Here is a 21,546-nt window from a genome sequence, read left to right on the forward strand (position 1 = left end):
AATTAAAAACTAAATTTTCACCTAATATTTGGAAATACAAGTTAAAATCTTCTCTGGTTCTGTTTACAATATCCAGTGAGCTGCACAGTCCCGTTGATTGTTTTGGTAATAGTTTTATCTTTTCTTCCTGTTGCCTGTCCCTCTTACCACATCTGCCTTGGGTTACCACATCCCCATCCATCATCACACTGTTGCATGGTGCCTGGCTTATTGTAGCATTCAGTTCACAGAATGTCACCTCTGATTTGAGCCAGAGCTGTGGCCTTAGAAAGTCATTGAATTAAAATGTGTAGAGCTCTACAAGTAATCAGATTAAATTCATCAAGCATATGTTGAAACCTACTGTGAACAATTTTGGGGAGATCAAAAAATGAATTCAAAAAAAAGGTGTGACACTTCCAAGAAGTGAGCCTGGTAAATAATTGATGCTCAACAAGTCCTAGGGAAATTATAAGATGCAAGCACTATGCCAGCAGGAGTATATTTTAAAAATTATTCTGCGTAGCAAGCCATTTGCATGTTTTCTGGAACTGATCTTTTAGATTGGTTGATAGCTCCAACGAAGTCTTTGAATTTGGTCAGTTGCTACATACACCTGTTAGTTGACATCAAATCCTGCTAAAATAATTTCTCTGTATGTTGTAAGTTCCTTTGATAATAGTGCTTAAGTGTTAGTTGCTCAAAATGAGTGATTCATTGCCTTAGACTTGTGAATCTGTATATGTAACCTCATGTAAGAATTGTGTATACAACCTAGGCCAGGCACGGTGGCTCACGATGTTTGTAAACTCTGATTTGCTCACGATGTTTTGTTTTTTTTTTGAGACGGAGTCTCGCTCTGTCGCCCAGGCTGGAGTGCAGTGGTGCAATCTCGGCTCACTGCAAGCTCCACCTCCCGGGTTCACGCCATTCTCCTGCCTCAGCCTCCCAAGTAGCTGGGACTACAGGCGCCAGCCACCACGCCTGGCTAATTTTTTTGTACTTTTGGTAGAGACGGGATTTCACCATGTCAGCCAGGATGGTCTCGATCTCCTGACCTCATGATCCACCTGCCTCAGCCTCCCAAAGTGCTGGGATTACAGGCATGAGCCACCGCACCCGGCCTGCTCACGATGTTTTATCAATCTTAATATGGCTAGTGCTAGTAGCACTCAAGATAGCTTATTGGAGCACGATAAATCTCTGTCAGGCTAATGAAAGGGGAGAGTAGCTCAGATTCAAAATAAATACTCCAAAAATGGATATTTTTTAGCTTGGCGTGCATTTAGCAGATTTAACCTGTCAATTGTCTTGTTAGGTCAATTGAAACAATGGTTTTAGTTGTTAGCCCCAGTGGCTGAGCCATGGGAGAGACACTTGCTAATATGTTGAGTGGTGGGTGGAAATAAGCCCAGGATTAAAACTTAGTCAGAGGGATCTTTGAAACAGGTTACACTGGAGAGGTGTCCACTGACTCTCATTGTGTGCTGCATTCCAGGCTTTTCTGAATAAACTGTGTGGAAGAAATATTTTCCTGATGGTTGCCAGTCATTTGACGACAATTTAAAGTTTCAGCAAGACTAAGTCTTTAAAACCAAAATGACCTGTAGCGTTCTAGGTCCTTAGAATGGTGCCTACTACCTGGCGTGGAATCTTTGGTATTTCCCTGTTTCCATTGACAGACTTGTCCCAGTGTACTTGTGTCAACAGATGAGTACTTTTCATGTTTTTTTTTATGGTCATAAAACACAATAAATACACCTGAAGTTCTTTGCCAAATAAAGCACACTTTGAGCACATCAATTTATTTATGTATTTCTCTCCACGTTTATTGAGGTATAATTGACACATAAAAATTGCATATGTTGGCTGGGTGTGGTGGCTCACGCCTGTAATTCCAGCACTTTAGGAGGCTGAGGCAGACAGATCACCTGAGGTTGGGGGTTCAAGACCAGCCTGACCAACATGAAGAAACCCCGTCTCTACTAAAAATACAAAATTAGCCAGGAGTGGTGGCACATGCCTGTAATCCCAGCTACTCAGGAGGCTAAGGCAGGAGAATTGCTTGAATCTGGGAGGCAGAGGTTGCAGTGAGGTGAGATCGTGCCGTTAACTCTCCAGCCTGGATGACAAGAGCAAAACTGCGTGTCAGGAAAAAAAAAATTGCATATATTTAAGGTGTAGCACATAATGTTTGATATATAAGGTCCTTATCCTTTTTTTTTTTTTTGAGGCAGAGTCTCACTTTGTCACCCAGGCTGGGGTGCAGTGGAATGATCTTGGCTCACTGCAACCTCTGCCTCCTGGGTTCAAGTGATTTTCCTGCCTCAGCCTCCCAAGTAGCTGGGAGTACAGGCACCCGCCACCTTGCCCTGTTGGCCAGGCTGGTTTTGAACTCCTGACCCCAGGTGATCTGCCCTCCTCGGCCTCCCAAAGTGCTGGGATTATAGGCATGAGCCACCGTGCCTGGCCCTTGCCCATTTTTTAATTGGGTTATTTGTTTTTTTGTTGTTGAGTTGTGTGAGTTCCTTTTATATTTTGGATATTAACATCTTGTCAGACAGATGGTCTGCAAATATTTTCTCCCATTCTGTAGGTTGCCTTTTCATTTTGTTGCTTGTTTCTTTGTTGCATAGAAACATTTTAGTTGCATGTAGTCCCACTTACTTGTTTTTGCTTTTGTTGCTGGTCTTTTTGGTGTCACATAAAAAATCATTGCCAAGACTAATGTCATGGAGCTTTCCTCCTATGTTTTTTTCTAGGGGTCTTGGTGTTTCAGGTCTAACATTGAAGTCTTTAATCAGCTTTGAGTTGATTTTTGTGTATATTATAAGATAAAGATCCGATTTCATTTTTTTGCACATGGATATCCAGTTTTCCCACCACCATTTATTGATGAGACTGTCCTTTCCCATTGTATGGTCTTGGTCAAAGATTAGTTGGCCACATATGTGTGGGTTTATTTCTGGGCTTTCTATTGTTTTTCATTGGTCTATGTATGTGTTTCTATGCTGATACAACACTGTTGTGATGACTGTAGCTACGCTGCTTCCAGGTTTGTTCTTCTTGCAAAATTGCTGTAGCTACTTGAGATCTTTTGCAGTTCCATCCAAATTTTACAATTTTTTTTTCTATTTTTGTGAAAAATGCCATTGGAGTTTTGATAGAAATTGCATTGAATCTGTAGAACACTTTGGGTGGTATGGATATTTTAACAGTATTAATTCTCTCAATTTATGAACATGGGATATCTTTCCATTTATTTGTGTAATCTTCAGTGTTTTTTTTTTTTTTTTATCACTGCTTTATAGTTTTCAGCATAGTGTGATCGTTCCTCTCCTTGTTAAATTTATTCCTAAGTATTTTATTCTTTTTCATTCTATTGTAAATAGAATTGTTTTCCTTTTTTTGGATAGTTCATTGTTAGTGTATAGAAACACAAATGATTTTCGTATGTTGATTTTGTTTCCTGCAATTTTACTGAATTTATTAGTTCTAATGGTTTTCTGGTGGAGTCTTTAGGATTTTCTATACATAAGATCATGTCATCTGCAAAAAGAGACAATTTTACTTATTTTTTATTTGGATACCTTTTATTTTTTTCTCTTTCCTAATTCACACTTTGAGCACGTTTAAAAGATATTTCACAAAAAATGTATATGAGGGCTGGGCGCCGTGGCTCACGCCTGTAATTCCAGCACTTTGGGAGGCCTATGCGGGTAGATTACCTGAGGTCAGGAGTTTGAGACCAGCCTGACCAACATGGTGAAACCCTGTGTCTGCTAAAATACAAAATTAGCCGGGCGTGGTGGTGGGCGCCTGAGGCAGGAGAGTCTGTTGAACCTGGGAGGCAGAGGTTGCAGTGAGCTGAGATCGCACCATTGCACTGCAGCCTGGGTGACAAGAACAAAACTCCGTCTCAAAAAAAAAGTATATGAGGAATAGATTCTTACAGCGCTTTGAGTGAAAAAATAAAATAATGTATGATAAGACTAGAATATATTGATAAACAAGAAAACTTTAGAAAGTGTTGTTTTGTCTTTCATTGCAAATTAAAGGATACCTGTAACATGAGAATAGTGAACAAGCAGTATGTGGTAATTTTCCTTTATCCTGCCTTTTGCATTTGGTCAAATCAGACAGAGTCAACAGACAAAGTAATTGAGGCTCCTTCCATAGCTAACTGTTGGTTATCTAGTTCTTTGTTCCATTGGGGCTACAGATGTCAAATTTTTGGGAAATTTTAGCTGCAAATTTGGCTGTATTTTTCTTATTCATGATGAAAATGCCATGTGCTACTTTGGGAAGTAATACATGCTTCCCTTTCATTGGAAGCATTTAAGCAGAAGTAGGGTAATAACAGTTTACTTTGTACTATTTACCTTGGTATCACATCTTTGAGATGAAAACTATTACTGTTTTCTTTTCTTTTCTTTTCTTTTTTTTTTTTGAGACGGAGTTTCGCTCTTGTTGCCCAGGCTGGAGTGTAATGGCGCAATCTCGGCTTACCACAACCTCTGCCTCCTGGGTTCAAGTGATTCTCCTGCCTCAGCCTCCTGAGTAGCTGGGATTACAGGCACACGCCACCACACCCTGTTAATTTTTGTATTTTTAGTAGAGATGGGGTTTCTCCATGTTAGTCAGGCTGGCCTGGAACTCCCGACCTCAGGTAATCCGCCTGCCTCAGCCTCCTAAAGTGCTGGGATTACAGGCATGAGCCACTGCGCCCAGCCACTATTTTCTATTAATACGAGAAACCAAGGCCTAGAGAGGTTAAATAAGTGAAAAACTAATGACTGGAAGAGATGGGATTCAAACCTAAGGAGGTCTGATGTTAGAATGTACACACTATTATTACACACTGCCTGTTCCTTGAGGGATATTAATAGAGGCATTTTCTGTTTTGCTTGGGCAGTTGTAATAGAAAGCCTTCCAAGGCTCTCTAACTCTTAAAAAGACTAGGACTTTTTTTTTTTTAAGGCAAGGTCTTGCTCTGTCATTCAGGCTGGAGTACATTGGCATGATTATGGCTCACTGCAGCCTCGACCTCCCTGGCTCAAGCGATTCTCCCACCTTAGCCTCCTAAGTGGCTGAGACTACAGACGTGCACCACAATGCCTGGCTAGTTATTTTATTTTTTTTGTAGAGATAAGGCCTCACTGTGTTGCCCAGGCTGGTCTCAAACTCCTGGACTCAAGCAACCCTCTGGCCTTCGCCTCGCAAAGTGCTGGAATTACAGGTGTGAGCCACCATGCCTGACCAAAGGCTAGAATTTTGAAGTGGTCCATGTTAAGGTGTCAGGCCTACCTTGGTCCTCCTATTTATCGTCCCTCAACTGGGGCCTTCTTATCTCTGCTTATTAGATTGGCCCTCCACCAAAAGCTGTCATTACTTGAAGCTTAGAGCAGTGGACCTGAAACGTTAGGATACTAACCTTTAAAACACATTAGCTTTTAAAAAAAATTTAGATTCCTATGGTAGGTCAGAGTTCTGTTTCACCTTGGGATATAGTGTAGTAGTTATTTTCCACCTTACCTTTGTTCCATTTAGTAGTTATTTAGGCAGCCTTAGCACTTCCTGAAACAACATCCAGTCCTCCCTGTTCCAAGTTGGCACCTGTCTTTGGTCTTAGTTGAGGTAATAGGATTTTGCTTTGTTTCCAGGATCCTGTTCTGTGTCTATTAACTGTATTTTACCTTAGCCCTTTCCTGAAGCTCTACTCTTTATCTTTTTTTTTTTGAGACAGAGTCTTACTCCCATTGCCCAGGTTGGAGTGCAGTGGCGCAATCTCAGTTCATCACAGCTTCGACTTCCCAGGCTCAAGCCATCCTCCCACCTCAGCCTCCTAAGCAGCTGGGACTGCAGGCGTATGCCACCATGCCTGGCTAAGTTTTTTTTTGTTTTTTTTTGTTTTTTTTTTGTAGTTTTGGTTGAGACAGGGTTTTTTTTGTTTTGTTTTGTTTTGTTTTGTTTTTTGAGACGGAGTCTCGCTCTGTCGCCCCGCTGGTGGCGTGATCTCGGCTCACTGCAAGCTCCGCCTCCCGGGTTCACGCCGTTCTCCTGCCTCAGCCTCCCCAGTAGCTGGGACCACAGGTGCCCGCCGCCACGCCCGGCTAATTTTTTGTATTTTTAGTAGAGACGGGGTTTCACTGTGTTAGCTATGATGGTCTCAATCTCCTGACCTTGTGATCCGCCCTCCTCGGCCTCCCAAAGTGCTGGGATTACAAGCGTGAGCCACTGCACCTGGTCGAGACAGGGTTTTACCGTGTTGCCCAGGCTGGTCTGGAATTCCCGGGCTCAAGAGACCTACCAACCTCAGCCTCCCAAAGTGCTGATTACAGGCGTGAGCCACTGCCTGACTGAGATTCTATTCTAGTAACTATGCTCTGTTCTCTGGTTTCTAGAACTGATCCTGCCACCATCTTTGCCAGACTCTCTCCCAGGGATCAGGTTGGCAGGCTTATCTGAGCTGTCAGATGGCATGGATTTCCGAGAATCTTCCTGTCTTTTCTTTACTGAACTGTCTTCATCCATTGAAACTCCTGCCACCCTTATTATACTCCCTTAGCTGCCCTGCCACCTGTGGTTGTAGTTAAGAATATCTCGTACTCCGTATTTCAGAAGGGGCAGAACATTTTTTCTTTTTTTGAGACCGAGTCTAGCTCTGTCGCCCAGGCTGGAGTGCAGTGGTGTGATCTTGGCTCTCTGCAACCTCTGCCTCCCAGGTTCAAGCGGTTCTCTGGCCTCAGCCTCCTGAGTAGCTGGGACTACAGGCATGCGCCACCATGCCCAGCTAATTTTTTTTTTTTTTTGAGACAGAGTCTCGCTCTGTCGCCCAGGCTGGAGTGCAGTGGCGCCATCTCGGCTCACTGCAAGATTTGCCTCCCGGGTTCACGCCATTCTCCTGCCTCAGCCTCCCGAGTAGCTGGAACTACAGGCGCCCACCACCACGCCCGGCTAATTTTTTGTATTTTTTTTAGTAGAGACGGGGTTTCACCGTGTTGGCCAGGATGGTCTCGATCTCTTGACCTCGTGATCCGCCCACCTCGGCCTCCCAAAGCAGGGATTACGGGCGTGAGCCACTGCGCCCGGCCAAGAACATTTTAAAATCTACCATTTATCCTGCCTCCTTTCCCTTTGAGGTCTCTTGGCTATATGCCACCTCTGCTCTGGAGGATTTTTGCATTTCTTTCTGGTTTGGGGCTTCTTAGAGCTTCCTTTGTAATGAGGATAGAGATAGGAAGAATGATGGACACAAAAGGTGTTTACCTTTGCTGCTTGCTTTACTTGCTATGTGTGTTTCTGCCCCTGTGCTTGTGTACTCTGGGGCACTGAGCATACCATAGGTGACATGGTTCTAGATATGTTTAATGAGACGGTATGGTGCTGGTCCCCAGTGATGAGTGCCAATGGACCACATTCATGTATTCACCCACCTCTTCCACAAATAATAATAATAATAATTAATAATAATAATTTATTTGTGACAGGATCTCACTTTGTTGCCAAGGCTGGAGTGCAGTGGAGTGCAGTGGTGCAATCTTGGCTCACTGCAACCTCTGCGTTTTGGGTTCAAGTGATTCTCCTGCCTCAGGCGCCCAAGTAGCTGGGACTACAGGCATGGGCCACCATGCCTGGCTAATTTTTATGTTTCTGGTAGAGATGGCGCTTCACCATGTTGGTCAGGCTGGTCTCCAACTCCTGACCTCAAGTGATCCTCCCGCCTCAGCCTCCCAGAGTGCTGGGATTACAGGCCACAAATAATTATTGAGCATCTACTGTGTGCTTTCTGGAAGTATATGATTTTTCACTCAAGGATTTTATACTCTAGTGGGCAGGAGCCAAATAGATAAATTCACTGCTGAGGTACAGTAATACTTAGATAATAGTGTATGGAGTGACCTGGGAGCAGCTGGAAGAGGCATGTAACCCGGCGGGTGATAAGGAGTACTGGAAGGACAGCTTGCTGAAAAAGGTGATACTGAGTTGAGTCTTGAAGATTTTTTTTTACCTTAAAAATGAATTCCTCTGGGGGAAGAATGGATGTCTTGAAACTTGCTCTCAAGTTTTTCATGTATTTCTTTTTGTAACTTAATGTCTCTACTTTGCATATGTCCCTTTGGCCTTTGCAGTCTCTGTGTCTGTCATTCTTTGTATAATAATTCGTATCAAAGAGGAGAAACAGCTATTTTTTTGTCCCTAGAAGTTCTGCTCTTAAAGTTCAAAAGAAAGTTTGAAAAATCAAATCATTTAGGTTAAAAGTACTTTGTGTTGTTGGTATCCAAAATTAGGACTCTGAGATTCTTGTGTATTCAGAGAATTTTTAGTAGGAAACAAGGACAAATTTGCATATGAAATGAAAATAGTTATTACATGACAAAATATGTAGATCAGATTTCTAGAAACTGAATTAGTCAAAAACAAGTAAGAATAGGAAAAGCAGTAAAAAGTTCCTCTTGAATATTGCTGTTGTCATCCAAAGTATTCTTATTTCTTTTAGGTGAAAAATTTCCATTACTCTTTTGTGATATTCTCAAATTAAAGTTTAGGATTTTACAGTATTCTAAAATACTGAATCTTAATTCAGTATTTCAATAGAGTATTATTGATTTGCTTCCTTGTCAGTAGATTTTTAAATTATTTATTTCTAGGCAATAGATCCTCCTAAAATATAATCCAAAGTAGATTAAAATGCAAATATCTAGACCAGAGTATGATAAATATCTCTTTTCTGGAGCATGCTATATGTAACCTTTTTTTTCTAGGTTTGTTTTTGTTTTTGGAATCGTATTTGTTTCTTAAAGCAATCTTTAATTCTGTTAGATGTTTTTCTAGCTCAAATAAACACCTAAGAATTTTAGTTTAATTTGGCAAGTAACACTGGTGAAAAAAAGAAAAAAAGAATTCTAGTTTCATAACTGATAATATTTATTATCATTACCGTTGTATCCTAGGATATGTGCATTTAATAGCTTGATTTAGTACATATCGTTGAGACATTAGCTTTAAAAATTTGAAGAGCAGACTGACTTTGAGGTCAGTTTGCTGTTTTATTGTTACTAATGATAAGTAGTTTCTAAGCACCATTCCAAACCGTTAAGAAATTGTTACAGCCTATTATTTGAGGGTTGTTAGATCTTTACTGAAAGCTAAGGATGGGAATGCAGCTGTGCCTCAGAAAAGAAGTGGAAGTGGGAGCTGGAAATCCCTCAGATATCCAAGTAGCATGTACTTTCTCTATATCTCCTACTTCTGCTTCTTTGTGTATCTTTTTTTTCCCCCAAGAATTCCAAGCACAAGCTTTGTGTATCTTTTAAAACTTTTCTGCTCTCTGCCATCTGGCTCATGTGCTCCTCAGTTCACATGATGGAGTATTTGTTTACTGGTCTTGCCACAGGGAGACATCTTTCCCTGTTATTCTCAATTCTAGGATCCTGGAGGGGGACCATGACCTGGTTTGAGTTAGATGCCTACCCTTGGTCAGGTCAACTATGGCCTGGAGGGCAGAGTTACAAAATAAATGGTTGCCAGGGGACCAACTCTGTGTGTGTGTGTGTGTGTGTATGTGTGTGTGTGTGTGTGTGATGAGCTCTGCACACCTTACAGAAGTATCCAATCCATTCCTCAGTATATAGCAAGAGCAGCAGTATTACTAGATTATTGTCATATCCCATCTCAAGAAACTATGTGGGAGGAGGGAGGATAAGGATTGGTTGTATAGGGGGCTGTTTCCTAATAACCACGTGAGGAAAAAGAACCCTGTTGCATTTAGGACATTTCAATTTAATATTTCATTTTCTTTGTAACAGGTTAGTGGTTACTTGGATGATTGTACCTGTGACGTTGAAACTATTGATAGATTTAATAACTACAGGCTTTTCCCAAGACTACAAAAACTTCTCGAAAGTGACTACTTTAGATATTACAAGGTATTTTTAATTTTAATTTTTTTATATATGAATGCTTTAAATGGATAATTACATTTTCTTAAGAATTACTGAGCTTCAACATTGTAGTTGTTAATTAAAATTGATATAGGCTTTGTTAAGAAAATTCAGTTCATAAGAGTGAACCATGTGATTCTGAAACCATCCATTGGATAATTTTAGTAACTGAATTTTACACAATAGAGTTAGAACCTAGTTGGTTAAATTGAAGTTAGGACAGAAATTATTATATATTGTTATCAAAATGGTGAGATCATAATTTTCTAAAACATCAGATTGGTTTCAATTAATTAAAATAATTAAATATTTTTTGTAGAATCATGACTTTATCCTGACCTATATTATTTTAACAAATGACTTGTGCTGTTTTATCTTGAGATATCTACTAGAAGAGTTTAGAAAACCTGACCAGTGGAGTATTTAGTTGTAGTCAGAGTTTACAATTGTCTATTCTCTATCTGTTAACCTTTTCTTGTTTGAAAAGAATGTGAGTCAAGCTACTTTGGCTCCCAGTTGCCCTCTGTTCAGGGTCTATTTAATGGCGGTCAGTGTCTTTTTTTTTTTTTTTTTTGAGACCGAGTCTTGCTTTGTTGCCCAGGCTCAAGTGCGGTGGTGTGATCTCTGCTCATGCCAACTTCTACCTCTCGGGTTCGGGCAATTCTCCTACCTCAGCCTCCTGAGTAACTGGGATTACAGGCACCTGCCACCACACCCGGCTAATTTTTATATTTTTAGTGGAGATGGGGTTTTGCCATGTTGGCCAGGCTGGTCTTGAACTCCTGACCTCAGGTGATCCACCCGCCTTGGCCTCCCAACGTGCTGGGATTACAGGCGTCAGCCACCATGCCCAACCCAATCTGTGTCCTTTTTTTTTTTGAGACAAAGTCTCACTCTTGTTGTCTAGGCTGGAGTGTGGTGGTGCAACCTCGGCTCACCACACCCTTCGCCTCCTGGTTTAAAGCGATTCTCCTGCCTCAGCCTCCCAGGTAGCTGGGATTACAGGCACCTGCCACCATGCCCGACTAATTTTTGTATTTTTAGTAGAGATGGGGTTTTTCCTCGTTGGCCAGGCTAGTCTCGACCTCCTGACCTCAGGTGATCTGCCCGCCTTGGCCTCCCAAAGTGCTGGGATTACAGCCATGAGCCACCGCTCCTGGCCCAGTCTGTGTCTTTCTAACCAAGTTTACCAATTTATACCAGCTTCACATTTATGCAGTTGTTGGAAACTGGCAACAGAAGGTGGAAGAAATAATATGTTTGCAATTGATAACGTGACCAAGTTATAGCACCATAATTTGTAACTGGCAATTATAATTTTGGGATTCTGATTTGTATCATTTTTTTTTCCTATTACTATTTTACAGGTAAACCTGAAGAGACCATGTCCTTTCTGGAATGACATCAGCCAGTGTGGAAGAAGGGACTGTGCTGTCAAACCATGTCAATCTGTAAGAACCATGTATACATTTAAAAACTGTTACATGTTTTTTCATCCATTACAACTTTTTGTTTTATTTATTTAAGAATTTTTTTTGAAAAAATAGAGATGAGGTTGCCCAGGTTGGTCTTGAACTTCTGGGCTCAAACAATCCATCTGCCTTAGCCTCCCAGAGTGCTGGGATTACAGGTGTGAGCCACTGTACCCGGCCCATTACAACTTTTTAAAGGGGGCCAATATAACTAAAATAATCGTGCAGTCCTTAGTTTAAATATAACATTCAATATTTATACATTAAAAACCCAAACTTATAAAACCTATTTTGAATTACACTGCCCTGCCTTCATAATAATAGAATTAACATTTTGTGGTTAATATAGTCCTTTGACTTATTAGGGAGATTGATAGTAGTTCTTTTGGCTTGATGTTTGTTTTTCCTCTTACATCTTTTACTGAACCAAGTTATGTATGTAGCATAATAAAATGAAATTAATTGAAGTATAAACAAAATTCTGTCCCCCCTTTTTTCGGGTGTATTTTTGCCTTGGATTTCCTGGGGTGTGAGTGGACAAAACACCTGGTTTTACTTAGGAATTTTCAGAGCTTTAACATTTGAAGTATCCTACTGTGAAAATAGAGTTTTAAAGATATTTTTGAATGACAATTTATTCCCTTTAAAAGTACATCTTTTTATTTTACTTTTAAAATAAAGTCGACCTTTTCTTTTTTGAGATGGTGTCTCACCCTGTCGCCCAGGCTGGAGTGCAATAGCACGATCTCAGGTCACTGCAACCTCCGCCTCCTGGGTTCAAGCAATTCTCCTGCCCTAGCCTCCCAAGTAGCTGGGATTACAGGTGTGCACCACCACCTCCAGCTAATTTTTTGTATTTTTAGTAGAGACAGAGTTTCACCATGTTGGCCATGTTGGTCTCGAAAGTTGACCATTTTAACAGTTTTTATGTGTACAGTTCCGTGGCATTAAGTATGTTCACATTGTTATGCAACCATTGCCACCATCTATGTCTAGAACTTTTCATCTTCCCAAACTGAAACTGTAAACTGTTCCTAATAATAAGTCTTAATTTCTCCCTCCTCCCAGTCCCTGGCAACCACCATTTGGGTTTTCTTTCCAAATTTGACTATTCTAGTACTTCGCATTAGGGGAATCATACAATATTTGTCCTTTTTTGCATGGTTTATTTCACTTAGCACAGTGTTTCTAGCCTGATACATGTTTGTAGCATGTATCAGAATTTGATTCCTTTTTTTTTTTTGCTCTTGTTGCCCAGGCTGGAGTGCAGTGGTGCGATCTCAGCTCACCGCAACCTCCGCCTCCCAGGTTCAAGTGATTCTCCTGCCTTAGCCTCCCGAGTAGCTGGGATTATAGGCATGCGCCACCATGCCCAGCTAATTTTGTATTTTTAGTAGAGACGGGGTTTCTCCATGTTGGTCCACGTTGGTCAGGCTGGTCTTGAACTGGTGACCTCAGGTGATCTGCCCGCCTCGGCCTCCCAAAATGCTGGGATTACAGGTATGAGCCACCATGCCCAGCTTCGATTCCTTTTTAAGGCTGAATAATATTCCACTGTATGCCTATACTATGTTTTGTTTATACATTCACCTGTTGATGGACTTTTGGGTTATTTCTACCTTTTTGCTATTGTGAATAATGCTGCTATGCACAAATATTTATTTGAGTCCCTATTTTAGTTTTTTGGGGTATATACTTAGAAGTGGAATTGCTGGATCATGTGTTAGTTCCATTTGTTTTTTCTGAGGATCTGCCATGCTGTCTTCAGCAGTGGCTGTACCGTTTTACATTCCTACCAGCAATGCACAAGAGTTTCAGTTTCTTCACATTATTGACAATACTTTTACTTTCTGTTCTTTTGGATAATAGTTATCCTAATGGGTGTGAAGTGGTATTGTGGTTTTGGGTGGTTTAATTTTACATATGTAAATATTGTTATCCAGACTTATCTAGCATGTGGAATTAAGGCCAATGTCAAATACTATTTATGGGCATTTTACCATGAGAATGAGAAGCATGATTTTGTTACATTAATCCTCATATAGACACAACTTACTGAAAATTAAAGGATTAATTTATGAAATACTTTGTTACTATTAAAGCATGAGCATATCATTAAAGTGATATTAACAATGTAAACATGGCCGGGCGCGGTGGCTCAAGCCTGTAATCCCAGCACTTTGGGAGGCCGAGACGGGCGGATCACGAGGTCAGGAGATCGAGACCATCCTGGCTAACACGGTGAAACCCCGTCTCTACTAAAATATACAAAAAAACTAGCCGGGCGCGGTGGCGGGCGCCTGTAGTCCCAGCTACTCGGGAGGCTGAGGCAGGAGAATGGCGTGAACCCGGGAGGCGGAGCTTGCAGTGAGCTGAGATCCGGCCACTGCACTCCAGCCTGGGCGGCAGAGCGAGACTCCGTCTCAAAAAAAAAAAAAAAAAAAAAAAAAAAAACAATGTAAACATTTTGTATTCTAAGTTTTACGTTTATAATTTAGTAATAGAAAAAATTAGTTGGGGAAATTTACCAGTATCCTAGTTATATGAATTAGTAAAAATGCTGAAATATGGTAGATGCTTAATAAAGACATTTAATTATACTTCTTCATTAAATGAACTTTTTATTAATATTAGAAAATATAAATATTTTACAGTTATTGCAAAGTCAAATCTCATCTTGAGATAGCAATTATTTCAGATTATTATTGATGAGGTGTAGAACTAGGAGATGCCATTTGGAAAAGAAGATTGGAGGGAGCAGAAATGCTGAAAATACTGTAGCGTAAAATAATAGCTTATTGATTCCATCAGTTGACAGATTGATGAATGAGATGTATTTCATTGTAAATCCTAGAGAAAACAACCAATTTTAGCATTTGAGAAATGTTAAATATATATTTATTATTTGATTTAAATGTATAGAAGTGCTATAAAAGAATCAGGTGAAAGTTACCAATTTACACTGAAAAATTGAGTCAGGATCTGGTTATTTTAAGCTTCTGCAGAGCTGGGAAGAACTGAAAGGCAGAATGCCTTTCATGCCAATACTTTTTTGTTTGTTTGTTTGTGTTTTTTGCTTGTTTTTGAGACAGGGTCTCGCTCTGTTGCCCAGGCTGGAGTGCAGTGGTGTGATCTCGGCTCACAGTACCCTCTGCCTCCTGGGCCTAAGCAATCCTTTCACCTCAGCCTCCCAAATACCTGGGACTACAGGTGTACTACAGGCACACATCACCATGCCCAACTAATTTTTTGTACTTTTGGTAGAGACAAGGTTTCACTATTTTTTTTATTTATAAGTTACACTCTTTTCTTTATAAGTTACCCAGTCTCAGGTGTTCCCTCATAGCAATGCAAAATGGACTAACATATTTATGTTACTTTACCAGACTCTTCCCCATCTCATCTTCTATTCCACACTCCCCACAATACTGCCAGTTAGCATTCTAACTCTGATCTAATCGTGGCACTTCTCTGCTAAGCTAACATTATCTGTATTTACAAACTAAGAATATTTTTAGATGGATAATATCTTCCAAAGATTTGGCTCCCAGTTCTGCAGTGGGAAGAAGCATGGTGCCAGCATCTGCTTGGCTTCTGGTGAGGCCTAAAGCTTACAATCATGGCAGAAGGCAAAAAGGGAGCTGTCATATCACGTGGCAAGAGAGAGCAAGAGAGAGCAGGGAGGTGCCAGGTATCAAGTGAACTAATAGATTAGTTCTAGATAATAGAACTTACTACTTCTAGATAATAGAGCTAATAGATTAATTCATTACCTCATAGATGGCACCATGCTGTTCATGAGGGATCTGTCTCTGTGACCCAAACCCCTGGGTTCCAAGAACCCAGAATATCTGGCCATCACAGAAAACAAAACAAAACAAAATTCTACTAAGGACCACTGGAGTAATATCAAAAGAACACAGGTATGAATATCAAGTTAGCACTCAGTGGATCTCCTAGTGGCCAAATATGGGACAATTTGAACATCAAAAGGAATAATGGCTAAATGACTATTTTTACATTTCCTTGCTGTAATATACATAGTGTATGCTCAGCAATCCATAGAATAATTTGTTCTTGAATTTTTGTTTACTTTTAAGAAATCATATAAATACTACCTAACTATTCTGTTAAAAAATCCAACTTCGATAATTTGTTTTATGGATTTTTCTCATAAATCATAGAAATTTAAGATATGTTTTAAAAAGATAGAATAAATGCCATCTAAAAACATATTTTGTCTTTTCAGGATGAGGTTCCTGATGGAATTAAATCTGCGAGCTACAAGGTATGTACGTATACCTATTGATGTGTCTAGTATCTTAATGAAAAACTTAAAAAACCTGCCTTGTACATACTATCCCATTTATCTGCTTCCGGCGGTGAAACCCTTTGAGAAGTATTTATACTGAATAGCTCTTATTCTTTTTGTTTGTTTTTGTTAACGTTTTATTTTATTTATTTATTTATTTTAGACATAGTCTCGCGCTGTTACCCAGGCTGGAGTGCAGTGGCCTGATCTCAGCTCACTGCAGGGTCTACCTCCCAGGTTCACACCATTCTCCTGCCTCAGCCTCCCGAGTAGCTGAGACTACAGGCACCCGCCACCACACCTGGCTAATTATTTATTTATTTATTTATTTATTTCTTTATTATTATTATTATTATTATTTTTTGAGACGGAGTCTCGCTCTGTCGCCCAGGCTGGAGTGCAGTGGCCGGATCTCAGCTCACTGCAAGCTCCGCCTCCCGGGTTTACGCCATTCTCCTGCCTCAGCCTCCCGAGTAGCTGGGACTACAGGCGCCCGCCACCTCGCCCGGCTATTTTTTTGTATTTTTTAGTAGAGACGGGGTTTCACCGTGTTAGCCAGGATGGTCTCGATCTCCTGACCTTGTGATCCGCCCGTCTCGGCCTCCCAAAGTGCTGGGATTACAGGCTTGAGCCACCGCGCCCGGCCAATTTTTTATATTTTTAATGGAGATGGGGTTTCACCGTGTTAGCCATGATGGTCTTGATCTCCTGACCTTGTGATTTGCCCGCCTCGGCCTCCCAAAGTGCTGGAATTACAAGTGTGAGCCACCGCGCCTGGCCAACATTTTATTTTTTATGTATTTTATTTTATTTTATTTATTTTTTTGAGATGGAGTCTCACTCTGTTGCCCAGACTGGAGTGCAATGGCGTGATCTCGGCTCACTACAACCGCCGCCTCCTGGGTTCAAGCGATTCCCGTCTCACCCTCCAGAGTAGCTGGGACTACAGACACCCACCACCATGCCTGGCTAATTTTTGTATTTGTAGTAGAGATGGAATTTCAACATGTTGGCCAGGCTGGTCTGGGACTTCTGACCTCAGGTAATCTGCCCACTTTGGCCTCCCAAAGTGCTGGGATTACAGGTGTGAGCCACCGCGTCCAGCCTGTTTAACATTTTATTATGGAAAGTATCGAAGATAAAATAGAGGGAAAAAAATGTATCTGAAAGTCCGTACTTTATTCAGATTTTGTTTTGTTTTTTTTTGTTTTGAGACGGAGTTTCGCTCTTGTTGCCCACAGTCTGCAGTGCAGTGGCGCGATCTCGGCTCACCACAACCTCCGCCTTCCGGGTTCAGTGATTCCCCTGCCTCAGCCTCCCGAGTAGCTGGGATTACAGGCATGCGCCACCATGCCTGACTAATTTTGTGTTTTTAGTAGAGATGGGGTTTCTCCATGTTGGCCAGGTTGGTCTCAAACGCCTGACCTCAGGTGATCCGCCCACCTTGGCCTCCCAGAATGCTGGGATTACAGATATGAGCCACCATGCCTGGCCTAGATTCCACAATTGTAATAAACTCACTTTACCACATATCTGTTCATCTGTCCATCCTTGTAGCCATCCATTAGAACATCTTATTTTTTGGATGCATTTCTAAGTAAATTGCAGGCATCAGTGTACCTCCTCCTAAATATGTCGTTAACTAGATGGATCCACATAAGTAGAAGTATATCATTAACTAGAGTCCAATGTTTGTTTATGTGTACTTTTGATAAAAGTTTTTTTTTTTTTTTTTTTGAGATGGAGTCTCACTCTGTCACCCAGGCTGGAGTGCAGTGGCCCGACCTTGGCTCACTGCAAGCTCCGCCTCCCAGGTTCATGCCATTCTCCTGTCTCAGCCTCCCAAGTAGCTGGGACTACAGGTGCCTGCCACCACGCCTGGCTAATTTTTTGTATTTTTAGTAGAAATGGGGTTTCACTGTGTTAGCCAGGATGGTCTTGATCTCCTGACCTCATGATCTGCCCGCCTCGGCCTCCCAAAGTGCTGGGATTACAGGCGTGAGCCACCGCACCCGGCCTGATAAAAGTATTACCATACAATGAAATATGCAAATCTTAAGTGTGCATTTGCTGAATGTTGACAAATGCATATACCTGTGTAACCTAGGCTTCTATTAAGATATAGAATGTTAGCATTATTCTACAAAGTTTTCTCATACCTATTCCATTCAAACCACACTCCTTCTTCAGAGGTAACCACTGTTTTGAACATTTTCCATCATAGATTCTAAACTAATTTTGCCCATTTTTAATTCCGTGTTTTCTTATACACACACAGAGTCAAAGAATGAAGTCATAGCTTTTGACTTGGTTCCAGTGGCAGAAGAACTTTGCACATAGTTGAATGGTGTCATTATCAACTGTTTCATTTCATTTAACAAATTGCTTGAGGCTGGGCACATGGTAGCTTACCAGTGCTTTTTGGAGGCCACCATGTGAGGATTGCAGGAGGCCTGGAGTTCAAGACCAGTCTGGGTAACATAACGAGACCCATCTCTACAAATAAAAACTAAAAAAAAATTAACCAAGTGTGGTGATGCCTGCCCACAATCCTAGCTACTCAGGAGGAGGCTGAGACCAGGAGGAAGCTGAACCTAAATGTCCAGGTTACAGTGACCTATGATTACGTCACTGCACACCAGCTTGGGAGACAGAGAAAAAAAAATTGTTCGATTTATTTCATTTAATCAATGGACTGAAAGTAAAACTTTTGGAAGTTCATTCTGTTGAAGGAAAACATTATCACTATTGTGAATGCTAGTATAAATTCAGTTAAAGCTCAAAATTGAAGGTAAAATATTTTGTGGTAGTACACATATAAATTTTGATAAAAGCAATGTTCTGGGTAAAAACCAGTGTCCTTAATAAATCAAGAAATCTATGAAACAAATGCATTTATAATAAAAATATACAAATAATTCATAATTGTGTCCACACAAGCTGTGATATTTTGCCAGTTAAGATAGGAGCGGTGATAAGCTGAGTGTGTGGCACACAGCTGTGGTCCTAGCTGCTCAGGAGGCTGCGGTGGGAGGGTTGCTTGAGTCCTGGAGGTAGAGGTTGCAATGAGCTGAGATTGTGCCACTGCACTTGAGCCTGGGTGACAGAACCAGATCTTATCTCAGAAAAAAAAAAAAAAGAAAAAAAAAGGAGTAATTGTCAAAGTTAGTATGTGATTTGTATACATACTAAGTTATGATTGTGAAAATTTTGAGATTAAGCTGATGCTGAAAAAATTTACTTTGGTATGGTTTCAGTATGATAGTACTTATTTTGCTGTCTGTTATCAATCAGATTTTATAAATGTTTTGAGGCTTCGAGGAACTACTTTGTAAAACAACCCAAGAGCTTCTCAGTAGTATTGATCAGTTTTTAATAAATGAACCCCTCCAAGTTTTTATTGCAATTTGTTCTAAATCAGTGAAAAATTAGTATCAATGAATGGAATGCATAAAGAAGAAACAAGGTTTAGCAGTTAAGGTTTAACAAATTGCAATTATGACAAAGTGGCTGGATGTGGTGGCTCATGCCTGTAATCCCAGCACTTTTGGAGGCCGAGGCAGACAGACTGCTTGAGACCAGGAGTTCAAGACCAGCCTGGGCAACATGGTGAAACCCTGTATCTAGAAAAAATTTCGAAAATTAGCCATGCATGGTGGTATGCACCTGTAGTCCTAGCTACTCAGGAGACTGAAAGGGGAAGATTACTTGAACCTGGGAGGTTGAGGCTGGAGTGAGCTATGGTCATGCCATTGCACTCCAGCCTGAGCGACAGAGCGAGACCCTTTCTCAAAGAAAAAAAAAATCATTATGACAAAGCTTGTAAACAAAGGCCTTTAAATTTATTCCTACAAAAACTAGAGAGAAATCAAACACATTAAATGAGGAAAGTCCAAATGGTGTTTAATATGATTCAGAAATTGTGTTCTGAAATGTTATAAATGTGTTTGGGAGTATCTCCATTAGTGGCAAGAATATACTCTTGATAGAACTCGGCTTTGAATTGGATGTGTTTATATTCTGACCTGAGATGTAATGGAATTGAGGATTACAATTTCATTGTATCTAAGTTTGACCAAACTTTTTAAATTTTGTTTTGTTTTGTTTTGTTTTTTGGTCAGAGACAGGGTGTGTCTCTGTTGCCCAGGCTGGCATGCAGTGGTAAGATTATAGTTCACTGTAACCTGGAACTCCTGGGCTCAAGCAATCCTGCCACCTCAACCTCCTGAGTATCTGGTACTATAGGCACATGCCACCATGCCCAGCTAATTAAAAATTTGTTTTGTAGTGATGGGGTCTTGCCGTGTTTCCCAGGCTGGTCTTTAACTCCTGGCCTCAAGCAGCTTTTCCACTTTGGCCTCCCAAGGTGCTGGGATTTCCGGCATGAGCCACCACACCCACGCTTTAAATTTGTAAACAAATTTAAAATGCAAATATTTAAAATAATAAAAAAATAAAGACAACTTATTTGATGTTTTGTCTTAAAATATTTATTGAAGAAATGTACTTTAGGGGCAAAAGAATGGAACTTGTGAAAATATTTGGGTTAAAATACTTCCACATATTTACCTAAAGAGAGAATGTTTTTTCTTTTTTTTATTTTACTTTGAGAATGTTTTCTCAATTAAAAAATTATATCGCAGCCAGGCATGGTGGCTCACGCCTGTAATCCCAGCACTTTGGGAGGCTGAGGCGGGTGGATTATGAGGTCAGGAGTTAGAGACCAGCCTGACTAGCATGGTGAAACCCCATCTCTACTAAAAATACAAAGAATTAGCTGGGCATGGTGGCAGGTGCCTGTAATCCCAGCTGCTTGGGAGGCTGAGGCAGGAGAATCACTTGAACCTGGGAGGAGGAGGTTGCAGTGAGCTGAGACTATGCCACTGCACTCCAGCCCGGGCAATAGAGTGAGACTCTGTCTCAAAAAAAAAAAAAAAAGAAATTATATCTCACTTTGGGAGGCTGTGGTAGGAGGACTGCTTGAGCCCAGGAGCTTGAGACCCCAGGCTAGGTAACATAGCACAACCGTGTCTCTAAGAAAAATGAAAAATTAGCCAGGTGTGGTGGCATGTGCCTGTAGTCCTAGCTACTTGGGAGGCTGAGGCAGGAGGACTGCTTGAGCCCAGGAGTTGGAGGTTGCAGTGAATCATAATTGTGCCCCTGCACTCCAGCTTGAACGACAGAATGAGACCCTGTTTCAAAAAAATAAAGCAAAAAACCACACACAAAAAATTATATCTGCCGAGAAGGAAAAAAATTTTATCTGTAGAAGGCATTGATAATTTCAAATTGATCAACCATAAAATGTAACTTTACAAAATGTTTGTAAATTGATCAACCATAAAATGTAACTTTGAAGAAGGTTATGGGCAGGTTTTTTTTTTTTTTTGAGACAGTCTTGCTCTGTCTCCCTGGCTGGAGTGCAGTGTCGGCTCACTGCAACCTCCGCCTCCCAGGTTCTAAGCGATTCTCCTGCCTCCGCCTCCAGAGTAGCTGGGATTACAGGCACGTGCCACCACGCCTAATTCTGTATTTTTAGTAGAGACAAGGTTTCACCATGTTGACCAGCCTGGTCTCAAACTCCTGACCTCAGGTGATCCACCTGCCACAGCCTCCCACAGTGCCAGGATTACAGGCATGAGCCACTGTGCCCAGCCTGATTATGGGCAATTTTATGAAAAATTAAAAGTAATAACATATTGGAAAAAAGTATGTTCTTCAGAAAAATGCTAATGACATAGTATCAGATGTGACTAAGAAGCTGATTAAATTATTAAGCAGCAACTAAGAATGGTTATTTTGTTCAGTTTATTTTTAAATATTTGGGTAATTGCAATAG

At 40.8% G+C, this 21,546-nt stretch overlaps 1 protein-coding gene across 2 annotated transcripts in view; it reads left to right on the forward strand.

The window, feature by feature from the left end:
- ERO1A (endoplasmic reticulum oxidoreductase 1 alpha) overlaps positions 1 to 21,546 on the forward strand; it is a 65,090-nt gene that overhangs the window by 3,778 nt on the left and 39,766 nt on the right. For both annotated transcript variants that reach the window (XM_031668103.1, XM_003901799.5), the window contains exons 2-4: positions 9,789 to 9,908; positions 11,291 to 11,374; positions 15,645 to 15,683. In XM_031668103.1, coding sequence (XP_031523963.1) covers positions 9,789 to 9,908; positions 11,291 to 11,374; positions 15,645 to 15,683 — 243 coding nt within the window. The remainder of the gene's footprint in view (positions 1 to 9,788; positions 9,909 to 11,290; positions 11,375 to 15,644; positions 15,684 to 21,546) is intronic.

Source organism: Papio anubis, chromosome 7 (genome assembly GCF_008728515.1).
Source record: "Papio anubis isolate 15944 chromosome 7, Panubis1.0, whole genome shotgun sequence".
NCBI classification, from domain to species: Eukaryota; Metazoa; Chordata; class Mammalia; order Primates; family Cercopithecidae; genus Papio; species Papio anubis.